The sequence below is a fragment of the Octopus bimaculoides genome, chromosome 20, assembly GCF_046866305.1.
Source record: "Octopus bimaculoides isolate indiv1 chromosome 20, ASM4686630v1, whole genome shotgun sequence".
Classification (NCBI taxonomy): domain Eukaryota; kingdom Metazoa; phylum Mollusca; class Cephalopoda; order Octopoda; family Octopodidae; genus Octopus; species Octopus bimaculoides.
In genome coordinates, this window is record NC_142947.1 from 8,005,419 (window position 1) to 8,017,733 (window position 12,315).

The following is a 12,315-nucleotide window of genomic DNA, read 5'->3' on the forward strand; positions in this document are numbered from 1 at the left end:
TACATATATATACCTGTGTGTGTCTTTGTCCTCTACCACCATTTGACAACTGATGCTGATGTGTTTACGTCTCCGTAATTTAGCAATTCAGCAAAAAACTTAAGTACTGGGGTTGATATATTTGATAAAACTTCTTCAAGGCAGTGCTCCAGCATGGCCACAGTCCAATGATTGAAGCAAGTAAAAGGCAAAAGATATGCAACGTGACAGTGTGAATTAAAGTTATAACAATAACTCTTGATGGAGATAAGAAAAACAGAACAAGAAAATGGTTTTCAGAGTATATTATATAAAAATCTACCTATTTTACACATTTGATATTCAAATTCTAAAAGTTGTTGTCAATAATATTCTTGTAACATAACAAAATCATGTAACATAGCTTAAGATAATATATCATGTACAATAGATTCTGTTATTAACAAAAGAAATGAAATAATTGCTTAACCCTTTACCATTCAAATTATTCGGTCAAATGTAATGCTTTTTCATTCATTGTTTTTAATTAATCATGCATTGCATCATAGCTTTGAAAGTTTGATGAGGTGGTTGTATATTTTGTAATGGCAATGAAGGGTAGGTGTGATAGGCTGGATCTGGTTGGCCAGAACATACAATGGGTAGCAAATTTGGGCCGGATATGGTTGGTTTAAATGCTAAAGGGTTAAAGTGACTGATATCAGTAACATACAAAATATTTGTTGCATTAAAAAATATATAATATAGAATTCAACAAGGCTCTAAATACTCCTTACTCTTGATTTAAGGAAGTATTTCTAGATCAGTGCATTTGCAGGTTAGTAACTGAAAGATGTGTTAGTTATAGAGTGTGTGACTTAGTGATAAGGATGTTCAACTCATGATTATAAGATCAGGATCAGCAGTAGCTTGTGTATAGGAACTGCAGAACCCCCTAATTCTTTTTTATACTTGTACATTATATAACCCTCAATGTCAGTAGCTATCCCCTAGTTTATGAAAAAAAAAAATAATACAAAAATCCTTGTATAGAACTGTGCCTTTTGCAGTTCTAGCAACGTGGAGTTTGGCTGTTGCGTGTATGCTCACATATCTAAGATAGGAAGCTGCACGTTAGGGAGAGAGGGCACAGTGGTTCATGCAGTGCCGACCCCGGTGTGCTGGTGAAAGGTAGCGTTTCTTTTTGATTGTGTGTGTTGTGTTTAAAAACGTGTTTATATTCTTGAATGTGATAAAGTGTAGACTTAGTTTATTATCCTGCTTCCAGCTACGTTGTCGCTGCCAGGATTTAAAATAAAAGGGCAGATTTTCTCACCTTATTTTGTGATTTAGGGGGTGATTTTTGAAAAATAAGGGAGAGTTTGCGGCAGTATTCAGTGAACCAATTAAACACACTACCCGGCAGTGGCTAAAATGCAAACCGATCAAGTTTATGTATAAATATTCTATTTATATGTTTGTTTCCTTTTACACAATATTAAAACAACAGCTGAACATTTTCTGAAGCAGTACCCCTACTAATTTTATCTACAAGTTGCCACTGGTCAGGATTGATTCCCAGCAGTGTATTGTGTTCTTGAGCAAGGCACTTCATTTCATGTTGCTCTAGTCTAAAAACTGAGTTTTACCTGTAATTCAAAGGGTCAATCTAGTCCCATTCTGTGTCATACAGAACCTCCTTGAGAACTGCATTATATGTACTCATATATGTGAAGTGCTCAGCCTCTTGCACATTAATTTCATAAGCAGGCTGTTTCATTGATCAAATTCAATTGGAATACTCATACTACAAGTATTGATGTATTATTGATGTGTCATTGAACAAAGGTGAAATATATAAAAAAAAAACGAACAGAACTGAAAGATAAATCAATTACTGTTAACAGTAGAAAAATTAGTTGGAAAATGAAACTAATAATCGACTTTCAAAACAAAGTTTAGGATATCACAATCACTAGCTTTTTTCAATATGGTGATAAAAATATAAAAAAGTGTCTGTGTGTCATTGTGAGTAAAAGAAATTGAAAATATATGTTTGTGGTAAAATCGGAATCTGACTAGCAGTCAGTTACACTATATTCATACCATAACCAAATATATTAGACATTTTAAGCCTGTATTATTATTATATTTCGGCTTACAAATTAAAAAAAATAATAAATAATGGAGTTCTCGTTTCAACACACCATATAACAGCATTGTTTTATATATATATATATATTTTTTGGAATTTTCCAAAAACTTTTGCGCATTTGTGTTAAACAAATATGGGTATCCATAGATTATGCCAAAAAAAAAAAAAAAATGTATTTAGTTCATCAATTTCACAAACACACACATATATATATATATATTACTAGCGAGAATCGTAACTGGAGCAGTCGAAGCTCTCTCACCTGTGTACCACAGGGTACGTGATACCTCAACGGAGGGTGGAGTTCAAATACCAACTCTTTTCTAAGGCAAACTCGGTTATTGGGTACTGCGATACATCAGGATATTTCTTGGTTATATTTCCTCTAACCTTTATCAACATATCTGTAATAGACATGTGCTTAGAACACTCACCGAATACACTGACAATTTCTTTGATGAATACAGAGCCTTCTTTAGGGTCCCTAAGGGAAACATATCCTGGTGATGTTGAATAAGCGATGACTACATCGGAGCGAATAGCAGCTTGGTGATAAGATTCCTTCGAAATTTCATCTCGACATGCCTGGATAATGAATAACTTAGGTTTGCCAACCAAAGCAGCACAGTTTTGGGCATTGAAGTAAGCAAGTACATCGTCTAGATTAATGACATTTCCATCAACTCCTACCAACTGATTTATGTTTTTGCCATGTGTAAGAATGGCAACAACGCAACAATTAGCTTTTTCTAATAATGACATCTGAGAAAATCCCCATAAAGCAAGTTTCATATCGATAGCACCTACATTTTCTTTTTTTTCACAAACGAAATCTAATTCCGAGAATAAATTCATCAAATCAATCATATCTTTTTTAGATCCATTGCGGTTGAAAGAGGCATCTTTAAATGTATCGTTGTTTATAACATAAAACAAACCTTTTGGTTCTGACGACATCTTATAACACGCCAAATGACCGACGGTTGGACCACTTTCCTCGCTATTTTCATAACTGGGATCATTCTCTTCATAAAAATAACTGCAGAGTGACTGAGTTTCCTCTTGGGGCGAAAAAGTTATTTCATAATTGTTTTCATCAAAGTTTTCCGTTGGAGAAATCGGTGAGTTTGATAGTGTCAAATTAGATATACTTTCGTTAATACGTTTATATTCATTTGTGCTCAGTTTGGGTCTATTTGTTTCTATAAGTTTGTAGACACATTTCGCTATATTATCGGCAATATGTTTCTGTTCGGAGTAAGAGAGACACTGTAAGAATGATACAAAGTGTTTGTCAGAGCGACGAGGAAGTATATCAATTAATTCTCTAATCTGGGCAGTTCTGTGAGGTTTGGAATCAATTATTTCAATTTGACTAATCGGAAACACGTTCTCTTCTATGAGAAAATCTCTCAAAGTCGAATATTCGATATTGCGCACGAGAAACACTCGATTTTTGATCAGTGCTTCCATATAAATATGGTTCATGGTTGTTGTTTCATTTTCTAACGTCAAACTAGATTAAAAAAAGGTAACTTATTCGTAAACACCACTTCACGGTTCCTCATGGAAGAATAGAGAGTATTCTTTAGGGTCCCAGACGGGAACATTTGATATTTTTTTTATCACTCAGTGGAATTTTAATTTAGCGTGACGAAATCTTTTGCTTCGTACTTAAACATACTGTACCAATGATAATAGTAATTCCGGGAATTTCATTTCATATAACACCGCTTTACGTCATGATCCACTTTATTCGCTTAGCTCATTGCATGACTTTTAGGGTTTTCCCCCGAAATATTTATAAGTCACAATGTGACTTAAATATATAATGATATAAGTTGGTATGTGACTATACAGGTGATTTAAATTATAGTAAGTACTCTGATTATAGGCCAGTGAATTGCTAGCGCCTACATTAAATGCCTAGTGACTTTTAGCTGTGTGGTAAGCAGTTTGCCTCCCAGCCACAAGGTTCTTGGTTCAGCCCCACTGCGTGGCACTTAGGGTAAGTGTCTTTTCCTAGACTCGGGCCAAGCAAAAGCTTTGTGAATTAATTTGGTTAATGGAAACTGAAAGAAGACCGTTATATATATATAATTAATAATATCGAAGGGTAATTAGGAATATTAGAAATTTCTACTAGCATGTAAAAATTTAGTCCATAGACTATATATAATTCATATAAATACAGTGTACATTTAAACACACAAGAGGTATCCATCATAGGATTCCCCTCACGCTAGAAAGAACAGCTAAGTTCCAAACCACTATTAGGGATAAAATTTCAAAGGGAATGAAAAATAAATGGTAAATGTTTTTATTTTTCATTCCCTTCGAAATTTTATCCCTAATAGTGGCTTGGAACTTAGCTGTTCTTTCTAGCGTGAGGAAATCCTATGATGAATACCTCTTATGTGTTTAGATGTACACTGTATTTATATATATATTGGCAATATATCATATATCCGAATAAGAAGCACATTCTTAAGTGTAGAGCAGTAAAGTATTAAAGCAATAAAGTTAAAGTCTGGTCATAGAGGGATCAATGGTTTCGCATCCACGAAAGCCGCAGGCCAAGGAGATAGCCGTATTTTCCAAATTGGCTCGTCTAGGGGAGACAACCCGTCCTCGCCAACGCCGGAACTTTTATTCACCGATGATCTTTTGTCAAATTGACCGTAACAATTTACTATCTCGGAGAATTGTTATTTAAAAACTCTTTGTAGCTTAGTTACGGAAGAATTAGATAATACATGTAAACATTGACCATACAATTTTTATGTCGTAACTCTCTACGACAGTCTTCTTTTGACTGATAAAAATATACTGTAAATATTAAATGTACGTAAATAAATTAATTTAGTAAATGATTTCTTTATCTTCATTGCTTCAACCTATTGATGAAATTTATTTCTGTAACTATTGAAACTGTTATTATAACGTTCAGCGTGCTGGTGTATATAACTCACCATAGCATTTATGTTGTCTGAGCTAGAATTTATGTATGGTGATAAATACATATAATTAAGTTATAAGTGACGAATTTATCACCACAGGTTCTTGCTAAATAAATAAATAAATATATTAATTATATTTTCAAGTCGAACACGTTATAAACAGATTAAATTATCTAATTGTTATAGGTAATTTTCCACTATTATAAATTGCCACTCGTCATAATTCTCAATACTCACGCCGTTGTACCCTGGAGAATAAACCATTGCGTGTGTTAAATTATAAGGCACTAATAGAGAATGATTCTCCCTAAACACAACAGTATATATATATATATATATATATATATATATATATATATATATATATATATATATATATATATACATATATATATATATATATAAAGTGAAGTATTTTTGCCACTTAAATGTGGCTGATCCCTAAGGGTGGATGTTACTGTTGCTTTTAGCCCCAGGAGAACATCTCCTCCAGCTGGCTTATCGACACACTTCAGAAGCGTGTCGATAAGCCAGCTGGACGAGATGTTCTCCCGGGGCTAAAAGCAACAGTAACATCCACCCTTAGGGATCAGCCACGTTTAAGTGGCAAAAATACTTCACTTTATCGTGCAGTTACTGTTAAGACCTCGTTCAGAGATTTAACGTTGCTTATAATATATATATATATATATATATATATATATATATATATATATATATATATATATATATATATATATATATATATATATATCATCACACACACAGAGAGGTCCTTCAAGCAATTTACCTGAAGATCCAGTGGGTGCCTATAGGTAAACTCAGAATAGCAAGAAGATGGTTTGACCAAAGTAATACAAACATATATAGATACAGGGTGCAGGGAATAAATTGCTATGAAATTGCTGCTCCTGTGGTGCAATTTGAAAGCGTTACTAGTACTGTTATGAAATATCCACAGGGGCAGTAATTTCATAACCTTACAAGTAACGGTCTTCTATGTTCCTCTCTCAGCCAAGCGCTTATGGGTGCTGGTGTCACATAAAAAGCACCTATGCTGGTGGCACATAAGAGTGTCTAAGCTAGTGCCACATAAAATCACCTGTGTTGGTGTCATCTAAAAGTGCCCATGCCGGTGCCACGTGAAAGCATCCATACCAGTTCCATGTAAAAGTGTCTGTTCTGGTGCCGTGCACCCAGTTCACTTTGAGAAGAGCTTGCTATTAGGTAGGGCATCCAGCCACAGAAACGATGCCAAAACAGGCAATTGGAGCCTGGTGCAGCTCTCTGGCTGGCCAGCTCCTGTCAAACTGTCCAACCCTTGCCAGCATGGAAAACAGACGTTAAAAGATGATGATGATGATCTATCAGTTTGAAAATGAATCTATAATACTGGATGCTTTGGTTAAAATACACACATACACATGTATGTATGTGTGCGCGCGCGTGTTCGTCCAATTTGAGAAACCCTGCCAACTTGTTATCTAGCCATGCAACGCTGTCATAGCGCCATTTTCTAAGTTATAGAGTTGCATAGCAACACCCTATTAGATTAATTTGAAACGACCTAATTATATAGGGTGTATAAAGCTTCAGAGTTTTAGAAAAAGTTTCACTGAATATCTATCTTTCTCTTTAAATTTAAATTTAGAATCGATTGATTTTTAACATCAAGAAATATCAAATTTGTTTGTAGTCTGCTAGAATCATAGAAGTGAGAACCATACATCCAGAATTACCTCCCTTGCCTCTCTGTTACCGCCATTTTCTAATTGTAGAAAATATTTCTTCGAGTCAAATCACAAATCAATTCTTAAATAACTTCATCACTTCATGTTTATAATTATAAACAAGAACTTTCTCTTTCGTTGCTTCTCGAATCACTTCGCTGGTGTAACACTGACTGATGCTAAAGCTAGAATAACCTCCCTTATTCTAATGCCATCGCCATATTTCTTTCCAAATCTGCGACTTTCGTGCGATGCCGCCGAATTTTACATGTTGCATCCTTTATAAGTATCATGTTGACACATATCAGGTATTATACATCGTTTCATTATTTAATAACTACTTATACATTTCAGTACATATGAAATAATCTTTTTTTCTTTTGTATGTATGAAATAATGTTTAATATGGTCTTCTTTTGATTTGTGTTTACACTCTTTCGTAAATTTAACACAAAATGTTGATGTTTACTTTTTTCAAGTCACTATATATTTTGTGTTTTTATGTTCCAGCTAATTAGAATTTATTGATACCAACTTTAGAAATTTAGATGGATATTCTGTAGCGACGAACGAAAGTAATCTAATGTTTATATGATCAACCGAACATTACTGATATGAAAAATTAAATATTTTTTGTTTCTCTTCTTAATCCAAGTCTACCTAGATGTACCATTGATAAAACTCACGTATTTGACAGTGCTGCTTCTACTTACCTATGGTATCTATAAACATGTTAGGAGATTTGAGTCGGCCAAAATATCGTCTTGCTCGGCAGTCTGACTTGTGTTTTTACATTTTAAAGTGAATGTTATCAAGAAACTTATTGAGTAACATAAAGAGAAGACATACAATAATGATAATAAATAGATAAATAAATATATCTTGTGAAAAACAGCACAATTTACTAAGGTAAATAGTAAGAAAATGGTTACAAAAAGAGTAAAAACAGGCAGGAAAAGAAATCAGTAAATAAACAAAATACAGAGGTGTACACACATCCTCAATTATACATTGTACCTGAGAACTGCGGCATTATCTGCAGATTATGACAAAACTGAGATACAGAATTAACCAAGCATTACGGATATTTTTCTAAGTCTGGATGTTAATAAAGTCAAAAGTTCCTTGTCAGTGTTTCAGCTCCTCAGAACGTCTTAAAAGGCTGGAAAATGTAATTTAACAAAAGGTTATAGTATTTCAGTGCCTTGTTCAGGATATTTGTCACTTCTGCTACAATATTAAGGGTATCTGATGGAGGAAATAAACTATGCTGGTAGTGGCATCCCATTTGAAACATCTGCTTCTATCGCCCCCCCCCTCCCAACCACCACAACAAGTTAAATTCTTTTTGCCCTGGGACAATAGTTGCCCACTGGCTCCATAGTTAAAGGGTTATTTACTCCGACTAGGATTTGTTTTATCACTAAGTTTATCTTGTGGCAACCATAGCGACCTGCATTCAGTTGATGACAATATATGAAGCTTAGCAAGAGATTGGCAGTGCAAACACCTTATTCTCCCAGATTATCTCAGCTCAGAATCTGAGGGTGATGGAGATACAGAGTGCATCTGGGCTAAGTAAACCACAGGCAAATTATCAATCTAATCATCAGAAAATTTGGCAGTTGCAGAACAGTGCTTCTCTACGAATTTTTGCCTATGGACCCCTTGATTCCTATTTTACTCAGGTGGACCCTCATAGCCATTTGATGTCAAAAAGTCTACCTTGGCAGAATTTAATAATGATAAACCAGACATAACAAAAATAGTTAAGGTAAAGAGAAGCTGCTTACTAATTGACTCATCATGTCTGTTTGATGCCAGGATTGTAGAGAAAGAGGATGGGAAACTAAAAAAATACAATCCCTTCTGTTGCTGATTAAATTAGGAAAGGTAGATTGTTTTGTTTCTATTTTAAGATAATTCCTTAACTCATTCAGGGCTAGTTTTAAATTTGTTTTCAATTTACAACTGTGTCTTATCATATAAGACATCAAATATGATAATCAGATGAGGCAGACAATATTTTCACGTTATAAGAAAAGACAAAAAAAAAAAATGTTTGATGCTTTATAAGAAAAGAAAGAAAGAAAACTGTTTCATATAATTATCTGTTGATTGGTGCCTCCCCCTCTTTGTTTCACATCATAACTTATTGATTGATGCCTCCCCCTCCCTGATTTCCTGTCACATTTCTCTGTTGTGTATTTATTTTATTTATTTATTTATTTTCAGAATATCCTGATAAAACTGCTCATGGCCACTTGAACTATGCAATGGAACTGGTGTTATTCTTCAATATTACATCAATTCTGACTGTTGAATCTGTTTCATAAGAGTTGTAATGTTCATGGTTGGACAACTGAAGCACTACCACCCACAATGGTAAAGCTTTACTCCTGCCATGTCTTCAGATTCTAATAGAAATATCTACTGACAGTTTGATGATGATGATGATATGTGGATATTTATACATGGATTAAAGCATAGTCAAATCTCTACATAGAGACCTGCTATGAAATAGTTTAATAATTACTTTGCACTCGCACGTTCCTATCTCTTTGTCTGTGTGTCTATCTTCCATCATCATCAACAACATCAGCAGCACATTTTTGTAAGGTATTTTCCAAAATGGCTGAAAACTTCCAATGTAAATATTGTAATGAAATATTTACATCTTTGGCTGATCTTTCACAGCATAAAAAAATTCATACTTTCTCGTGTGACATTTGTTCCACTGAATTTTTGTACAAATCTTTATTGTCAACACATCTGAGGACACACCTGAAGAAGCCTTTCAAATGTGCAATATGTTGTCGCAACTTTGCCAAATCAGTGCAGTTCAATGCACACATGAAAACACATGAGACTGTCCCTTGTTATAAATGCGGTTTCTGTAGCCTCACTTTCACCACAGCTAGCAATATGCTTTGCCATATTGAAGAACATCTGCGTACCCGGTATCAGTGTGGACTCTGCTCCAAAGGGTTTGAGTTACTTGATGACCTTTCTGAACACTTGCGACTGCATTTCAAAATAAAATCTCTTGGACAACGCAGTAAAAGACCAACTGTTGTTAGCAACAGTAAAGAAACTGTATCGGACCCAACCTCTACGTCAACTGTTGCTGATGTCTCTAAGACGTGTGATCCTAATGAAGATAAAAATGGTGATATCACAACTCTGTCTAAGGATTGCAACGAAGCAGCTAAGCGCAGTGCTAAAGTGCACCAGTGTGAATACTGCAATGCCACATTTAAACGTAAACATCTGTTGACCACTCATCGGAGAATCCATACTGGTGACCGGCCATATAAGTGTAGTTATTGTGATAAGAACTTCAGTCGTTATTATGCAATGGTGGCCCATGAAAGACTCCACACTGGAGAACGTCCGTATAAATGTAACCAATGTGATAAGTCATTTACTGTCTCTAGTCACTTAAATGTTCATTTCAAACTAAAACATATTGGTTTAAGGCCTCATAAATGTGACAGATGTGACAAAGCTTACCGTAGTCCAGGAGAGCTTCGCATTCACATCCGTTCTCACACTGGGGACCGACCTTTTTCATGTGAGGTCTGTGGGAAAAACTATGCAACCCAATGTTCACTGACCATTCATAAAAAGACGCACTCACCAGACAAAAAACCTTACATTTGTGAATTGTGTGGTCTCTCTTATAAGCAGCCGAGCAGTTTAAGTGTCCATATGCGTACTTCACATGGAAGTGACAAAGAGAAGAAACATCACTGTGAATTCTGTCAAAAGAGCTTTCATATTGCCGGAAGCCTGCTGCGGCACCGGCGCATCCACACAAACGAAAGACCTTATTTATGTGATCTTTGTGATAAGTCATTTCGGGAATCTTCAGCTCTCAAAACCCACAAAAGGCGACAACATCTTGGTGAACGTCCATATCATTGTGATTGTTGCGACAAGTGTTTCTGTACCCAAACGGATCTTACTAGACACAAAAAAACCCACAAAGGTCTTGCTGTTCTTTCATCTCTGGCAGTTAGTATTGCTGAAAATAAGCTGAAAGATGTACCTACTTCTCAGTCTCTCTATTCAAAACCTACTGAGGAAATCCAATTAACTACTTCACAGCTACCAGTAACCATAGCTCAGCCCGTTGTGTCTCCTCTGACTGTGTCTATCCCACAACAAACAATGTCTCCTTTGACTGTTTCTGTTACACAAGAAGATCCATCTTCCCTAGCAGTACCCATCACTTCTGTATCGAGCTCTCTAGAAGAAATGTATGTGGTACCTCAAACCCCAAATGAAATAACTTTGTCTCATGATATTTCATTACACCCCGAAGAAACTTGTGAAATAACTGCTTCTCACGCAGTGCAAATATCTGAACAGTTACAAGATGTGTCGGCTGATGTGTCAATGCCCACTGTCCAGGATGTGACCTTATCACATGACTCTATGGTGGTTGTCACTGACCAGCAGTCACCTGCTATTGGTTCAATGACATTAACATTACCTGTCTCCTCTATCCATCAAACTCTTCCCTTACAAAGTGATGTGGCCCTACATTTTTCACCTCAAATGTCTCTGACCATCCCTAACAGCGTTACTTCGTCACATTCTGTTGTACCAACCACTTCTCAGACAGTAGCTCTCTCACAAGTGGTCCACTCCCTTACGTAGTGTGGAAACGAGTTATAAATCTTGTAATTTTGGCTACTGGATGTTTAGCAGGTACTCCAAATGTCATTCAAGCCTGACAAGTATTGTAATGACAAACCTGACGTAGATATCTTGTTTTGATGAAAAACCTGACCTTGATGTCGGTAACATGACACTATTAATAATAACTGTTACCATGGTGATAGTTACATCAGTCTACTTAGCATTGACTCTCTATTTAGCGTTGATTCTACTTAGCAGTGACTCTCAACTCCAATCTGGGTCAGCTTAAAAACCTTCTGCATTAATTTTGGATTTGTAAATCAATCCAGTTGTTGTCGGTGGGTCAAGAAGAGATCATTAAATAAGGAGAGAGGAAATGATACCTTCAATGAGTTTGTTGTTATAAATGAATGTAAGTTGTTCTCATTAATTAGTTTTTCTGTTAATTAAAGAACACAAGAAATCCATTCAGCATCTAATTAAACCCACTCCCCTCACTTCAAAAATCACGTTCAGTTATGTTCAGTTTGTGGAAACAAGGAAGAATTCCAATTAATTTATTTATTTCAATTTCTATTTTCAATCATTGAACTTTACATAAATGTTCAATTTTGAGAAATAAACAGCAATTTTATATTTTTGACATCATGTTTTATCTCATTTCTTTCTTGATTTGGTTTAATCTTGGTTGTTTTTTTTTTAATGTTGGTCAGTTATTTTTAGTGTTTTGACAGAAAAAAAGTCATTGTAAAATCGTTTTTTAATGTAAGCATGCCCAAACAAGTCGAATGCTTACACAGAGTAGGTTTTACAGCCACATCATCCAAACCGACTGGGTGAAACTGGGCTTAGCTGCTAGTATATA

General features: G+C 35.3%; 2 protein-coding genes across 3 annotated transcripts; one reads left to right on the forward strand and one right to left on the reverse strand.

Moving 5' to 3' along the window:
* Positions 1–269: 269 nt before the first annotated feature.
* Positions 270–3,874, reverse strand: LOC106869844 (caspase-2). The gene has a single exon (XM_014915753.3). It carries the CDS (start codon positions 3,599–3,601, stop codon positions 2,402–2,404), a length of 1,200 nt encoding a protein of 399 aa, XP_014771239.1. The 5' UTR covers positions 3,602–3,874; the 3' UTR covers positions 270–2,401.
* Positions 3,875–3,986: 112 nt separating this feature from the next.
* On the forward strand, positions 3,987–12,093 carry LOC106869842 (uncharacterized). 2 transcript variants are annotated; one of them, XM_014915746.2, is made up of 2 exons: positions 3,987–4,121; positions 9,039–12,093. In XM_014915746.2, the coding sequence occupies exon 2, from the start codon at positions 9,435–9,437 to the stop codon at positions 11,466–11,468; it is 2,034 nt and encodes a 677-aa protein (XP_014771232.1). In that variant the 5' UTR covers positions 3,987–4,121; positions 9,039–9,434; the 3' UTR covers positions 11,469–12,093. The 2 variants fall into 2 exon arrangements, with proteins under 2 accessions (XP_014771232.1, XP_014771230.1); XM_014915744.3 differs by lacking the exon at positions 3,987–4,121 and adding an exon at positions 7,011–7,111.
* The last annotated feature ends 222 nt before the right edge of the window (positions 12,094–12,315 follow it).